The following is a 17,139-nucleotide window of genomic DNA, read 5'->3' on the forward strand; positions in this document are numbered from 1 at the left end:
CAAAATTATAAAGTAATAGTTTACTAAGGTGACATCTTGTGTTCCTTCATGACTAGAGGTACATGGGGTACTCTCCCCTTGAGGGCAGAGATCTCTCCATTTTCATATTTTTATTATTTATATCTGTAGAGTGACTGACACATGGTAGCATGCATAAAAATTTGCTGAATCATGGTTATCTTAACTTTTGATTTGTGAATCAGTGTGAAGGTTGATTTTAGAGAGAAAAAAAATACTGTTAATGTATCACTTTCTTTTTCTTTTTGGTTTAGGTGTTTCTCTTTCAGGTTTCCGGGTAGAGGTTGTAGATGGAGTGAAGCTAAATTTGCTAGATGACGTTAGTAGTTGGAAACCTGGAGACCAGATTGTGGTCGCAAGCACAGACTATTCCATGTACCAAGCAGAGGAGTTCACTCTTCTTCCCTGTTCCGAATGCAGCCATTTTCAGGTCAAAGTCAAAGGTATTAAATTGCTCGGAGTACTTCTTGGGAAACACACTATTTTCTTGGGATTTGATTCCTGGAATCCTTTTTCCTCTCAATCACTACCGTCACCACCACCACCACCATCACCATCATCAGTATTGAAGGTCATAGCAGTGGAATGCATTGAACACTAGATTCCAGGCAATATTAGATAAAAATAGCTATTGAGCAGTATTCTTGCTGCTAATGATACATATTGCTTCAGTTTCTTTGTATTAAAAAAAAGAGATGTCAACTAGAGAAATTGATTTTCCAAGGTCTTTTCCATTATTTTAAGTTCTGAGGTACATACGCAGAATGTGTAGGTTCATTACATAGGTAAACGTGTACCATGGTGGTTTGCTGCACCTACCAACCCATCACGTAAATATTCAGCCCAGCATGTATTAGCTATTTTTCCTGATGCTCTCCCTCCCGCTGCCTCCCCTCCATTTTCTTCTGTATTAATTTTCTACTGTCAGATAATTGTAAACCCAACGATGAATTAGATCCATTTATAAATAGAAGTCTTTCTTAATTAAAAGAAATCCTGTGGTTTTCAAGTGCCTATTTGATTAGCCAAAAAAAAAAAAAAAAACACAACTCACTAATACTTAAAATGGAATCAAATAGGTATTTTCATAAGACTACATTTCCTGGCTGGGAGCAGTGGCTCCTGCCTATAATCCCAGCACTTTGGGAGGCCGAGGCGGGTGGTTCACTTGTGGTTATGCATTTGAGACTAGCCTGGACAATATGGTGAAACCCTGTCTCTATTAAAAATACAAAAAACATTAGCTGGGCATGGTGGCACAAGGCTTGTAATCCCACCTGCTAGGGAGGCTGAGGCAGGAGAACTGCTTGAACCCAGGAGGTTCACACAGTGCAGTGACGTGATCTCAGTTCACTGCAACCTGGGCGACGGAGCAACCTGCGTCAAAAAAAACTACACGAAGAAATTCTTACTGTAAGTTGCATATTGAAAGAATGCCTGACACTTACTGGGCACTCATTTTGAGCCTGGTACTAGGCACAGCCCCTTTGTACATGGCTTCATTTATAGAATTCATGGTGCATTTCACTCATTCTATTGCTTTTCTTTTGAACTCAAGTATACATTTATGGTATAAAACAAAAGAGTTTACAGTAACTGTTCAGTAAGTGCTTCTTTAGTTTTTCAGTAATTTAGAGTAATAGGTAGAGCTTCAACAATTAAGGAAAAATTTTCTGCTTTGGAAAAAAATAGTGATTGGCTCACTTGGCCCTTTTTCCCTGTGCTTCATTCGACATTGTACTTTTCCTTCTTGATAATACAGGGCATAAACAAAACAAGAACACCACCAACAACAAAAAGCCCCCAAAACTATGATACCATCTGGCATTAATTTTTTTTGGAAATTCCAACTCTTGTTAACAAGTCTGCATGATGAGTCTTCATGAGCTGTCCTCCCATGATTTATGTGTATTTTTCCTTCCTGAGTTTATATAATAAGATCATCAGTGAAAAGCTCATTATTAAAGTGCTTCTACACTTCCAGTAAATGTGAGAATTTAAAAGAATGCATACTAATATTAAAATAAGAAATGAGAAAGAAAAGATGGTAATTTATCTATTGTTAATGTCCAGTTGCAGATTAGCTTCCAAGTAAAAGCATAAGCAATTTGACACCCTGATATTAATATCTACACACCATTTGTTTTATGGACTCACCATGCATTTGGTGGTTCTTACACCCTAGGGGAGGAGTCCAAGAGCGTATGGACAGAAACTGGAGAGAAAGATTAGGGATCATTAGGCAGACTCCAGATTATTACTGCTGTTGAAGGGAGGATTGAGCTGCTTCAGGAAGGAACCAGCTTTCTGTCAGTATGTGGGTTTGAGAATTGGCGGAACAGTTAGTAGTGAGGGTTCAGGCAGTGGGTGGGGGCTGGACTAGATAATCTTTAAATTCCCCGTGTGCTGGGATTCTGATTCTGAGGTGTCAGAGAATGGGAGCAGATGAGAAGTTCTCAGGATCATCTTGGGGTTATGGAATGAAGAGAATGTCTTTTCGAAGTGAGTTTCATGTTTTCTTTGTTGTAACATTCTTTTTTTTCCTTGCCCATATCAACCAGAAACCCCTCAGTTCCTGCACATGGGTGAGATCATAGATGGTGTAGACATGAGAGCTGAGGTTGGAATTCTTACCCGGAATATTGTGATCCAAGGAGAAGTGGAGGACTCGTGCTACGCAGAAAATCAGTGCCAATTTTTTGATTATGATACCTTTGGGGGACACGTTATGGTAGGCAAAAGGATTTGATTATTTCTTTGAAATCCTGGTTGCTAAATACATGTTTGAAGAAACTGTCAAGTTTTGGAATGAGATATAAATGGATATTAAAAGCAAATCATGTTTTGTTTCTCGATGACAATGAGGAGGTTTTGGGTGATTAAAATAGAATGTAATGACTTCATTTAGTTGGCCTGGACCTCTAGTTAAACCATTTAAGAATTGTTCCATAAGGAGTCAAATCAATATATTGGGAAGAACCAATTACAGAGACAAAAAAAAAAAAAAAAGGCTCTTTGTTGGTATCCATGCATGCGATTTCTGAAAGAATCAGTTAGTTTTTTAAAAAACATAGTTTTACCAAAGGGTTAGCAATACTAGCAAGCACATGCAAAATATGTTTCTATAAAAATATTTTTTGTATGCAAATGTTTGTTCTGAAAAAAATGTTGAGCACTTACTGTATGCTAGGCAGTATTCTATTAATATATACTAATCTGTTGGACTTCTGGGCTGCATTTTGGCTACATGTGTTTTTAAATCACTTTTTGTGCATTCAGTAGGCTGTGGTTGTAAGTAGTAGCATTTCTGTTACGAGAATTTTTTTTTTTTTTTGAGATAGAGTCTCATTCTGTCACCCAGGATAGAGTGCAGTGGCATGATCACAACTGACTGTGGCCTCAATATCCTGGGATCAAGTGATCCTCCCACCTCAGCCCCGCCAAATAGCTGGGACTACAGGTGTACACCACTGCGCCTGGCTACTTTTTGTATTTTTTTTTTTTTTTGAGACAAGGTTTTGCCATGTTGCCCAGGCTGGTATTGAACTCCTGGGCTCAAGCAATTTGCCCACCTTGGCCCCCCAAAGTGCTAGATGTGAGCCACCATACCCCGCCTGTTACAAGGATTTCTGAAATGTTGATCAGTAGTATTCCCTTGTTTTTAGTAATATGATTGAAAATCTAGTGTTTAAAAATATTGAGAGTGCTCTAACTTTGGATCACAGAAGAACTTTTAAAAATAACTTAAGTCAACCATCTTATGCGCTAACTAAAACACTGGGGAGAATCTAGAAATAAATAACTATTTATCAGACTCCGATGGAGGTTATAGAAGTGAAAGAACAAGATAGAGACTGGGAATGCCCAAAATATTTGAACAAATCAAAACACTTATGCAGAGATAATTACTGCATCTTTCCTGATTACATTTGCCTTTATTCCTAATTGGAGGCTATTTTTATGGCTCTCTAAAGCATTTGCTTATGTAAACAAGCATTTGCTAAATTATTAACTAGCAATCTGGGAAAACAGGATGCAAAAGAAAATCAAATGTTTTAATAAGTATTCTCCTTTGGTTGTTTTCTGCTAAAACAACATTTTTTGCTACTTCCCCATTCTGAAAAGTATGAGTTTGATTTTAGTACCTTGACTTACAGATAATGAAGAATTTTAGTTCAGTCCATCTTTCTTATGTGGAATTGAAACGCATGGGTCAGCAGCAGATGGGGCGATATCCTGTTCATTTTCACCTGTGTGGAGACGTGGATTATAAAGGAGGATACAGACACGCAACATTTGTGGACGGCCTGTCTATTCACCACAGCTTCTCAAGGTGCATCACTGTGCATGGAACAAATGGCTTGCTAGTAAGTAGCCTCACATTAGGTCAACCCGTATTATTGAAATAACTAACTCTCTTTAATTCTTATGTCTTCTCAATTTTATATAAGTAAACTGTTTAACCCCATGCCTTGCTCTATCCTGCCTTTTCTGAGCATTCCACGATTTTTCCGTGTGAAGGAAGCCTACCTTTCCAACCACCCAGAGTATCCTCTTTTACATTTCATTCAATTTTATATTTTGTATTTTATTATTTATTTATTTATTTATTTACAATTTATTTTTATTTTTTTTCCCCTGTAGGACCCAAGTAGATTATCCCCTTCAGAGATAAATTAAGCCTGACATTTCACTTTGCCCATTCTGCGAAGGTTCAGACCTCTTTTTCCATTTGTAGTGAACATGCTACACTGGATAGCGCTTGTCACTTAAATCACAATCAGTCTTGTTACCAATGACATTAATATACTTTTATTTCTGCAGATAAAAGACACCATTGGATTTGACACGCTAGGTCACTGTTTCTTTTTGGAAGATGGTATTGAACAGAGGAACACTTTGTTCCACAATCTGGGACTCCTCACCAAGCCGGGCACTCTCCTGCCCACTGATAGGAACAATTCCATGTGTACCACCATGCGAGATAAAGTGTTTGGAAATTACATCCCTGTGCCTGCCACTGACTGTATGTGAGTAATTGGCAGAGAGAAAAACCCATGCATCAAGGCCTTTGACTTTCGGCGAAGAGGTTTTGGGGGAAGTTTTGAGTGGGCAGGAGTTTTTGCGAAGGATGTTTAAATCACCTTGGAAAATTCCTTGCAGGGCTGTTTCGACATTCTGGATTGCTCATCCCAACAATAATCTGATTAATAATGCAGCTGCAGGCTCACAGGTAAATAATGTTAAAGTGACCTCAGATGTTTTAATGTTTTTCTTGTTTATAAATAGTCTGGCTTATTTGGATTTAATGTCATGTGTGCTAGTGTAACCCAAGCATGACATTGTTTTCTGGTACTACTTGTTTAGCTGAGAGCAGGATATGGCTGAGATGGTTATTCTATTTCTCGTAAATTCTCTGTGCCCGTTAATATAATATCTTTTTTGTAATTTTTTTTTTTTTTTTTTTTGAGATGCAGTCTCAGTCTGTTGCCCAGGCTGGGGTGCAGTGGCGTGATCTCGGCTCACTGCAAGCTCTGCCTCCCAGGTTCATGTCATTCTCCTGCCTCAGCCTCCCGAGTAGCTAGGACCATGGGCGCCCACTACTACACCTGGCTAATTTTCTGTATTTTTAGTAGAGACAGGGTTTCACCTTGTTAGCCAGGATGGTCTTGATCTCCTGACCTCGTGATCCACCTGCCTCAGCCTCCCAAAGTGCTGGGATTACAGGCGTGAGCCACTGCGCCCGCCCTGTGCCTGTTAGTATCTGTGAGTTTAATAAGAGAGATGCCAAAGCGGGAAAAGAAGTGGACTAATCACTAGGGTTATGTTATTTCCAGAGTGTATTTTTGGTGTATTAGGTACAACCTTTCTGGCTTCTCATATTTAAGTCATATGTGGCCAAGTAACTGATAATTTCAATTTCAGGGTGTTGATAAAAATAGGCTTAGGTCAGGCGCAGTGGCTCACACCTGTAATCCCAGCACTTTGGGAGGCCGAGGTGGTTGGATTGCTTGATCTCAGGAGTTCGAGACCAGCCTGGGCAACATGGCAATACACCCCCGACCCCTGCCCAAAAAAAAAAAAAAGCCAGGTAAAGTGGTGCGTACCTATTGTCCCAGCCACTTGGGAGGCTGGGGTGGGAGGATACTTGAGCCCAAGAGGTGGAGGCTGCTGTGAGTCAAGATTGCACCACTGTACTCCAGCCCAGGTAACAGTGAGACCCCGTGTCAACAAAAACGCACACGCAAAAAAAAAAAAAAAAAAAAAAGCCCACAAAAAACCTTAGCTTTTCTTTATGAGAATGGATTATTTTGGAGAATACCATGACAATTGTCACTCTGGTCGGGGGCACACCCTTTTGTTGAATGTAAGGCTTTATATACACATGGGAATTTCATTTCCTTGGGAAAGCAGCAAAACTCATTATGATGAATTAAGACACACATGAGAATAAATTTTAAGAGACTAAATGATATTTTTGGGTAGTAGAAATGTCCCCTGGATAAGTTTGGAGAAATTTGTATTTATTATTGAGAGTTTTAGTGTTATTGTTGTTGTTTTTTTTTTTTTTTTTTTTTTTTTTGAGACGGAGGCTCGCTCTGTGGCCCAGGCTGGAGTGCAGTGGCCGGATCTCAGCTCACTGCAAGCTCCGCCTCCCAGGTTTACACCATTCTCCTGCCTCAGCCTCCCGAGTAGCTGGGACTACAGGTGCCCGCCACCTCGCCCGGCTAGTTTTTTGTATTTTTTAGTAGAGACGGGGTTTCACCGTGTTAGCCAGGATGGTCTCGATCTCCTGACCTCGTGATCCTTCCGTCTCGGCCTCCCAAAGTGCTGGGATTACAGGCTTGAGCCACCGCGCCCGGCCTAGAGTTTTAGTGTTATTAAAACTGCTAATTTAAAACCTAAATGAATCTTTTTTTCCCCCTGAGACAGGGTCTCGCTGTCTCTCAGGTTGAAGTGTAGTGGTGAGACCTTGCCTTACTGCACCCTCTGCCTCCTGGGCTGAAGCCATCCTCCTACCTCAGCCTCTGAGGAGCTGATACTACAGGCGCATGCCATCACACCTGCTGATTTTATATATATATATATATATATATCTCATATATATAAACCATATATATATGGGGGGGGAGAGAGAGAGAGAGAGAGAGTAAGAGAGTGAGAGGAGGTTTCACTGTGTTGCCCAGACTGGTCTCGGACTCCTGGGCTCAAACCATCCACCTGCCTTAGCCTCCCAAAGCGTTAGGATTACAGTCATGAGCCACCATACTCAGGCTAAATGAATCTTTTCCTTCTTTTTTTTTGAGACGAAGTCTCGCTCTGTCCCCCAGGCTGGAGTGCAGTGGCAAGATCTCAGCTCACTGCAATCTCCCCCTCCTGGGTTCAAGCGATTCTCCTGCCTCAGCCTCTGAAGTAGCTGGGATTACAGGTGCCTGCCACCACGCCTGGCTAATTTTTATATTTTTAGTAGAGACAGGTTTTCACCATGTCGGTTAGGCTGGTCTCGAACTCCTGACCTCAGGTGATCCGCCCGCCTCGGCCTCCCAAAGTGCTGGGATTACAGGCGTGAGCCACCGCGCCCAGCCGCTAAATGAATCTTTTAAGATAGTATGCTATCGAGATTGTAACTGTATTGAAAACTGCAATTAAAAAATATGAAATTTGCAGTGGTGCCTAAATATTCATATTTATACTGCATGGCTACTTAAGTTTTTAAAAGGAAATAAATACCTAGCATTGTTTGCAAGATGAAGCAAAAGATTAGCTGAAGGGAGTATTTATTTGAGATAACAAAAAAGGCATCAGTGGATGATGGTTTGAACTCATGTCTGTTATTTTATTTAAAAACATAAAACATAATCTGAAAGTCTCTGTCAATTGAAGATTCTTATTTGACAGGGCAGAAACCCAGATATTTGATCATTTTAGGTTTTCATTCATTCATTTTTCATCAAATATTTGTTGAGCCTGTATGAGGTTTGTGCTAGAGTTTCTAACTGGAAAGTGAGTTTTTGAGTAAAGATGACCAAGAAGTTGATGCACAGCCATCTTCTGATCTATGTGACATTACGCGTCAACAGCCAGAACAAAGATTTCTTTTAGCTCTTTTTAGAAGTCAGGGCTTGAAGATTAAAGCAAATTGCCGAGAGTTCATGAAAAATAAAAGGTGAGGCTGCCAGATACCCTTACTGTGGCTCATGTGAGAAAAGAAGAAAGCATTGCATGTATGTTCTTCCTTTTTATTCTGTGAGCTGTTTATTTTCTCTCTAGAAAAACTGTTCCAGTAAAAGCTAATTTGGGCAGGGTTTTTCCTCCCAAAGTAAATCAAACCATTTTTTCATTGTACCTTTCCACTGCCTTTTACAAAGCTCCTTTTACCTGTGTTGACACCACTGTGTTTTAACAGGAAAGAGTGCTACCCCCTTATCCCTGTCCCACTCCCATCTCCATCTCCATCTCCATTGCATCCTAGGATGGTCCACTCTGCCCTCAGTTTACAGGTTATGGTATGGAGTTTTCTTCTGACCCTCCAGGTCTTATCCTGTCGACTTGTCTGTTTTGTGCCCAGAAGAGTTGGGGTAGCAAACATTTTTCAGAGTAGTTTGTTTTATTAAGACCCATTTGTAAACTTTTATCATGGAAAATGTTACACATGACATTCATTTTGGTGTGTGGGTATATATATATGTTTTCCATAATTCCTCTCTCAACTCTCCTCCCAATGGACTCCATTTGTTACAGCTAGTAAGTACTTATTAGGTATATTATATTTTAATTATCTCTATATTTCCTATTAGACTATGAATTATTTGAGAATAGTCTTACTATATACCTGGCACATAGTTGGCACTAAATAAATGTGTGCTAAATTTGAATTAATGCTGTCCATTTACACTGTATGATTAAGTTTTAACAAATTATTTAATCAAAGTTCCATCAAGTGAAGTCATCCTTCACGTTGGGCTGATTTTTAATTGAGTTGTAAAATAAAGAACTGTCATGGGAATTAACATTTTTTCCATTTTTATGTCTCATTTTGAGTGTCAAAAAATTTGAAACTGTTCTGTTCCTATTAAGGTCAGTAATAGTGAAATTGAACAGACAGGGCCCAGCCTGAGACAGCATCCTGATTCATACGTGTGGTGTTTTTTTTTCTTTGGCAAAAATTTCCCTCAGGACAGGAAGGGCATTAGACTTGTTTGAAAGAAGTCAGTGATCTCTGCGTGCTGGTGGACAGTTGTTTAATAGGCATGACTCATCTATTGAACAGGTTTAGAGGTAAACAGATAAAAACCATATTGCTTAACGGCTGTGCTGTCCTGGTCACATGGAAAGCTGATTTGGTTTTAATTCTGCATAACTTTTAATGTAGATAATGATGGAAAAGTTTTGAAAGTGAATTTTTATACCAACCAATTATTTCTCTTTTGTCCAATCCTGCAAGCAAAATTAAATTTGCTTTTTTAAAAAAATACGTGATATGACCACTTTGAGATGTGTGTATAACTTTTTATTGTCAATTCTGAACCTGCAATAATGAAAGATTTGAGTGAAAAAGATTAAACTTGCTGATGAAGCAGTTAGTTTATGAGAGTGTTTCATAGATATCTGTATAAATCAGGCTTTTAATGAGCTTGTCCTTTCATTTGTAGGATGCTGGGATATGGTATTTATTCCACAAGGAACCTACTGGGGAATCCACTGGATTGCAGCTCTTGGCAAAACCAGAACTCACTCCATTGGGTATATTTTATAACAACAGGGTCCATTCAAATTTTAAGGTAGGCTTCTAAGTTTTAACAATTAGTACATGTGCTAGACAGTGTAAAAGATGAACTATTGTGATTATATTTTAATCCACTTTGTGCTGCTGTAGTAGAATATCACAGAGTAGTTAACTTATAATGAACAGAAATATATTTGGCTCACAGTTCTGAAGGCTGGGAAGTCCAAGATCAAGGGGACAGCATCTGGTAAGGGTCTTCTTGCTGTGTCATCCATGGTAGAAGGGCAAGGAGAAGTCGAGAGAGCAATAGAACAAATTTGCTGCCTCAGCCTTTTTTATAATCAGCATTAATCTATTCGAGAGGGTGAATCCCTTATGACCTAAACACCTTAGGCTCTACCTCCCAATACTTTTGCACTTTCTAACACATGCTTTTTGGGGGATATATTCAAACCATAGTAGATTATAGCTGAGAAATGTCAGTTTTTGGTAGAACTTGCCATCAGAAAAAGTAATTTGTAATTAAAAACAGACACCTAACCCCTCCCTGTTCAGGATATATATAGAGCATTCCATTTATACATACCTATTGCGCATACGGGTATGTACAACACATACATGCACGTGTAACCTGAATAATTACATAATGGATTTGATTCATGTGTCCTCATCCTCTCTCGTTTCTTCCCTTGCTTCATCTCTTCCTCCCTCTCAACTTCTTTCCAATCTTTAATGTTATTACCTGTTTCTAGGGAAGTACACATTAAATAATATGCTTCTGGGGGTTGAGAAACATAATTCATCTCTTCTTTTGATTCACAGTGGCTGGTAGAGTGTCCTATTAGGCATTATACTAATTATATAAATAGTGAAATATTGCTTAAGAATAGTTGACCTAATTTAAAATGATACAGATCAAGTAACCTAAAGGCCATTAGGAGTTTCAATTTTTTCATGAAATCTGGCTCTAACCCTTCACCCCCTGGTGATAAATACATGTGATTTATTTTGTGCTCACAAGGAACTTCAATGTTTTTGTTACACATGTAATGCCCAGATCCTTTACCCTGATGTGACCCACACCACAGTTCAAGGAATACTTTGCATTTATGATACTCAGAGGATCCTTTAAAAACCCAAGTGTGTTACAGTTTGAAGAGCTTGGAATCACTTGATGAAGACTTGAGGAAAAAACTGTACAAAACTGACTTTCGTGAGCTGAATAGTTGGTTAATGTTTATTGAAAGTAGCATTTCATAGTAGAAATCCTCAAATTTTCTTAATTGTAAATGGTATAAAAAGCACCTCATTCTAATTGATTTTTTTTTTTTTTTTTTTTTTTGAGACCGAGTCTTGCTCTGTCGCCCAGGCTAGAGTGCAGTGGTGCGATCTCAGCTCACTGCAACCTCTGCCTCCTGGGTTCAAGCAATTCTCTGCCTCAGCCTCCTGAGTAGCTGGGATTACAGGCGTCTGCCACCATGGCTGGCTACTTTTTGTATTTTTAGTAGAGATGGGGTTTCACCATTCTGACTAGGCTGGTATTGAACTACTGACGTTGTGAACTGACTGCCTCGGCCTCCCAAAGTGTTGGGATTAGAGGTGTCAGCCACTACGCCTGGCCCCATTCTAATTGATTTTTAACATGCAGTAATTTACTCAATTAATAAGAATATTACATTTAAATGACATGAGTGGATGATTAGGTGTTAATTTGTTAAATTTGGAAATGACTGTCCAGGATAATACTTTATAGCCAAAGGAGATTGAATTCTTGGAGTACTCAAAAAGAAACATGTCATTTGGGAATAACTATACACATACAGGCACACACCCACATGTATGCACACACACACACACTGGTCCTTATGGCTTCAACTGCTGATGCCTCCTGGGTCTGTACTAGTCTAGGTTGGTCAGGCTTATCCTACTGCCTACTGAGTACCCTTTGAATGTCTTATGGACATAAATAAAACATGTTGCAAACTAAAATTCTTATTTTTAGGCCCAGACCTATTCCCATATGTCTGTTTCAGTGAATGAAACTACTACTCAACTGTGGCCTGAACTAAAAATATATGAGCTTTTATTGCTTTCGTTCCCTCACCCACAGAATTTTATCAATTACAAAATGTTATCAGTTCTACCTAGTAAATAATTCTCGCTTTATCTGTTTTCCACTGCTAGTATGGCCACAAGTCTAGATCATCTTTATTTCTCTTCTGGATTACTGGAATCATCTTCTACCTTATATGCCTCCTCTTTTTTTTTTTTTTTTAATCCTCTTTCAATCCATTATCCATGTTACAGCTACAGTGTTTTTTCCTTAACTCACAGTTGGTTACGATGCATTTATTAAATTCCTATTGTCCTGACTTCTGTAGCACATCAATTCCATGTGATCTGATGTTTGCTCCTCTTTAGTCTTCTCCATTATATTTCCTTCCTTCATACATTCTTGTTTGTCCATCAAAGTTTTTTTTTTTTTTTTTTTCCTGGCTATTCCATGCTCTCTCGTCATCTCCAGACTTTTGTACAAACTATTCCCTTGAGTTACTTTCTTTGCCTCTTCAGCTCCTTCCTCCCACCTCCTCCCCTGCACCGCCAATCCATTCTTTTGCTTGATTAATTTCTCTCCATCCTTCAGGTTTCAGCTTTAAGAGGTCACTTCTTTTAGGAGACATTCCCTGAATCCTCTCACCTCCACCCACAAAAAAGGCCTCCTCCAGATGCCCTTCTCTTGTGCCCAAGCCTCATCTGCTTCCTTTATCATATGCTTATCGTTTTGGATTGTAATTATTTATTTAATTGCATGTGTTTCTGCTAGTTTTTGTGTTAGCAACAACAAGGATCACATTTTTCTTGTTAACTAATGTATAACACTGGGTGCCTACCAGTAAGTATTTGTTGAATGACTAAATGAGTGAAATGAGTTAAATGAGTAGAAAATATCCAGGAAAGTAGCTGTTTTTTACAGTACCTTTGCTGTTGATTCCCTGCCCCACTTTTTTTGGTAGAAGTGATAAGCTAAAATCTATTTTCATGAATCATTGTATATGTTGTTGTAAGTTGGGATTCATATTCATTCCAGTCTGTTATTTATATTTTTCAGGCTGGCTTATTTATTGACAAAGGTGTCAAAACAACAAACTCTAGTGCTGCTGACCCAAGGGAATACCTCTGTTTGGACAACAGTGCAAGGTAAAGCTGGCTCTATTAAGTCACACCCAAGCTATACCTTGTCAAAGCAAAACTTTCCAACTGGAGCTTATTGTGCTGTTACTCTGGTAACACATTTAAAATGAAGTTTTAAAAGTTCATAAAAGGGTTTTTTGAAAACTACTTATTCTGTTGTTCCAGGTCCTGTGACTGGGCTTTTATCTTATTGAAATATCAAAGAGGCTGATGTTTTTCTCCTTTTTCATGGCTATAAATAGATGCTAGAGAGAGTTGCAGAAAGAGAAAGGAAAAAGAGGAGATATGTTGAGAAAGTTTCCAAATTTGGTGTGGAGTATGATTCATTGAAAAATAAGTTAAACTAAGATGTTTAGTCTAATCCTTGAAAAACCAAACCATATAGAATTTGTTCTTCGTGGTCAAAATGAACACTGCATTTAATATTTCAAAAGGAATGATCCTGAATCTGATAAGCAACCTGGTTCTGGTTCGGTCCTTTGTAGCCTCAGATTACATCATAGCCAGGCTCTAGTTTACTTTCTTTTGTAATCACAAAATGCATTAGATATGGATCCACATTTCAGTAGAGTTCTCTTACATGCTATATGTGAGCCAAAATAAAGAAAATGTCCCAGATGAAAATAAAATTTTCTGGAAAAGATGGCGACTTAAAGTCATATTCAGTAGAAACTGTACATATTATTATTTTCCATACTTCAAGTTGATTGACCAGTTTATGGAGTTAATAGGGCGCTAGATTTAATAGGCTTTGTTGACAGACACTTAGGAAAAGAATACCAGGGCTGATTGTTCTTCAGAGAATCAAGTAGGAAGCACACCATAGGTTGGTGAGCCTGACTTCAGGGTGAGGCAGATTCTTGCGACACTTTAATAAGACATGAGATCAGAAGAAAACTGGGGAAAGTCTAGTGGGTATATTACTCATCAGGATTCCTCAAACATCAACTTGATCCTGAAATATTTTGATGCAATGATCAGATAGTATTTGAGAAACCCAGAAACTGTGGGCATTTAAAAAAATAAACACAAAGCACTAGATACCTAAAAGCTGATCAACAAATGAAGTGAAAAAATAGAGGAGATAAACTTAAGAAGAACAAAGAAAAAAGAGTATATAGAGGACAACAAATTATGAACTAAGAGGAGACTAGTAGCTGGCAAAGAATTCTATCTAGAAGGTTACTGCTGCTTTTTCAGTGTTAAAGAGTTTATTATAATTGGTAGAACTAATGTAGTTTATTATAATTGGTAGAAAGTAATGTCTTCTTTGCTTAGCGTTGCCAGAAAAATCCATAAACACAATTGATTCTCTTCCCTGCCTTAAAAAATTACTTATCTATGTATATATATTTATGTATAAGTATAGTAATGTGTATGTGTATATATGTACATGTATTTATATATATGAATAGAGGAGTAAATATATTTGAGTTCTTTGATATTTTATTTTATTTTATTTTTTATTATTATTATTATTTTTTGAGACAGAGTCTTGCTCTGTCGCCCAGGCTGGAGTGCCGTGGCCGGATCTCAGCTCACTGCAAGCTCCGCCTCCCAGGTTCATGCCATTCTCCCGCCTCAGCCTCCCGAGTAGCTGGGACTACAGGCGCCCGCCACTTCGCCCGGCTAGTTTTTTGTATTTTTTAGTGGAGACAGGGTTTCACTGTGTTAGCCAGGATGGTCTCGATCTCCTGACCTCGTGATCCACCCGTCTCGGCCTCCCAAAGTGCTGGGATTACAGGCTTGAGCCACCGCGCCCGGCCGATATTTTAATTAGACTTGACAATAGAACAATTTACTCATAATGGCTTAAGTAGTTCCTTACCAGGTGTGTGTATGTGATATTATGAAAATGGTTATCTTTCGTCTCTCCATTATTTATTTCCCTTACTAGTTTAGAGTTACATACATATTGATAAGGAATTGGACTCCATTTGGAAATTGTTATTGAAAAGAACTGATTATAGCAGAAAAGTAACAAGAGCTTGTGCATATACTGAACTAGTGTTTTGAATATGCTCATATATATATTAATGCAATTTAGACATGGCAAAAATGATAAAAACTAGCATAAATGAGTAATAAACCAGCTCATGTACTAAACACCAGGCTTAGAGGATCCAGAAGATATTTAATCTGTTCCTCAAAGAGGAAGTTGACTCAGCAGTTAATCAGGGCCAGGCGTGGTGGCTTATGCTTGTAATCCCAGCACTTTGGGAGGCCAAGGTGGGTGGATTACTTGAAATCAGGAGTTCAAGACCAGCCTGGCCAACACGGTGAGACTCCATCTCTACTAAAAATACAAAAAATTAGCCGGGCATGATGGCAGATTCCTGTAATGCGAGCTTCTCAGGAGGCTGAGGCAGGAGAATCACTTGAACCTGGGAGGTGGAGGTTGCAGTGAGCTGAGACTGTGCCACTGCGCTCCAGCCTGGCCAACAAGATGAGACTCTGTCTCAAAAAAACCAAACAAACAAAACAAACCACCTGTTAATCATATAAGCCTTTCCTTGTGTCTTCAAGATGTGAAAATATAGGAATCCAGAGATGGAATATTTTAACTCAAGAAAGCTCTTGGTTTGAAATTAAGGAAATTTCATCTAAAAGAGTGAAAGGGCATGAGAACCGACTAGTACATTTAAAGCAGAGGACAATTAAGAGAAGGTTGATCAGTGCGCTGAAAACTCAACGATGATTTTAAAAAATCAGGAAAATTAACTATTTTCTATATGCCAAGTGGGAAAGAAGATGGAAATAAAGGGTATCAAAGCAAATGGTCAGTTACTGATTATTTTTTTTCCCTCCCTGTACAAGCGCCTGGGCGCTGTGGGGGTGTCGTGATTGATTTGTATTGATAGGAAGTTCAGAAAAGTTGAGATGGTTACAGCAGAGAATTAGATGCTGCCTTATAGTACTCTTTTTTTTTTTTTTTTTGCTTTCTTTTAGAACAATGTGTCTCCTTTCCAGAACTCTTCCATCTGCTTGGTATTATGTAATGACTACAAAGCTGTTTGGCAGAAATTACAATGCCAGAGAATAGATGTTGGCTTAGAGTCAAACTTTTTACCTCTTAAGTCAGAGCTAGTTAGGGTAAGGGGACTTGGGCCATATAATCTAAAGATGGATATGATACTCTTTACCTTTGCTGCTACTGCCCCAGTTTATACCACAAGTGCATCTATCTGAAACACAAGATCCTTCTGACTGGTCTCCTTAGAGTCCATTCTCTAAAATCCATTCTTCAAATAACAGTCAGTGATCTGTTAAAAGAACAAAAAAGAAATTTGATTGCATCCCTTCCTTGATTCCATGCTTCCATTTACTTCCCATTGCATTTCCAATGGAGACCCAGATCTTTACCTAACCCTTGCCCTCCTCTTTATTCTGTGTCCCTTGCTTCTTTCTCTCCAGCAGACTTCCTTGCTATTCTTGAACATGCTAAGCTCTCTCATGCCTAAGGACATTTGCACTTGCTATTCTCTCTCCATAACTGCTTCTGCCATCATATCCATTTAGTGAGCACCTACTGTGTGCCAACAGCTGTGGTGTTAGCATTAAGCAAATGGTATTTCCTCACTGGTTGAAAATCTCTACCTGCTGAATTGGTTTTTGAAAAGCTGTGATTTTTTTTTTCTTCCATTTGTTTTGTAAGATTAAGATAAAAATGATTTTTTTTTTTTTTAAATAGGTGGCCTTATGGGGCCATTTGAGTATTTGATTATCATGTATTTGAGTATTTGAGCATGATGGGGCTGTTTGAATATTTGAGTTGTTGTAGTGGACAGTTTTTGACACCAAGTGTTTTGACCTTTTCACTAAGGTCCTTGTAACTGTTTGAGAGAGAAGAAAAAGAAAAGGTGAAGTTCAGTCTTTGTAATAAATATGTTAATTAAATGCAGTCTGGCCGGGCGCGGTGGCTCACACCTGTAATCTCAGCACTTTGGGAAGCTGAAGTGGGTGGATCACCTGAGGTTAGGAGTTCAAGACCAGCCTGGCCAACATGGGGAAATCCCATCTCTACTGAAAATACAAAACTTAGCTGGGCGTGGTAGCATCTGCCTGTAGTCCCAGCTACTTGGAAGGCTGAGGCAGGAGAAATGTTTGAACCTGGGAAGCAGAGGTTGCAGTGAACCAAGATTGTGCCACTGCACTCCAGCCTGGGTGATAGAGTGAGACTCTGTCTCAAAAAAAAAAAAAAA

At 38.8% G+C, this 17,139-nt stretch overlaps 1 protein-coding gene across 6 annotated transcripts in view; it reads left to right on the plus strand.

The window, feature by feature from the left end:
* The window catches only part of CEMIP2 (cell migration inducing hyaluronidase 2), an 85,734-nt gene that overhangs the window by 34,102 nt on the left and 34,493 nt on the right, over window positions 1-17,139 (plus strand). For 4 of the 6 annotated variants that reach the window (XM_009188930.4, XM_021927544.2, XM_003911798.5 and 1 more), the window contains exons 6-12: window positions 273-461; window positions 2,580-2,749; window positions 4,176-4,385; window positions 4,843-5,048; window positions 5,182-5,251; window positions 9,672-9,800; window positions 12,855-12,943. In XM_009188930.4, coding sequence (XP_009187194.2) covers window positions 273-461; window positions 2,580-2,749; window positions 4,176-4,385; window positions 4,843-5,048; window positions 5,182-5,251; window positions 9,672-9,800; window positions 12,855-12,943 — 1,063 coding nt within the window. Of the gene's footprint in view, window positions 1-272; window positions 462-1,853; window positions 2,008-2,579; window positions 2,750-4,175; window positions 4,386-4,842; window positions 5,049-5,181; window positions 5,252-9,671; window positions 9,801-12,854; window positions 12,944-17,139 lie in introns of those variants that run through there. The other 2 variants (XM_021927546.2, XM_031654142.1) reach the window with 2 other exon arrangements.

This window comes from Papio anubis, chromosome 13, assembly GCF_008728515.1.
Source record: "Papio anubis isolate 15944 chromosome 13, Panubis1.0, whole genome shotgun sequence".
In the NCBI taxonomy this organism is placed as follows: Eukaryota; Metazoa; Chordata; class Mammalia; order Primates; family Cercopithecidae; genus Papio; species Papio anubis.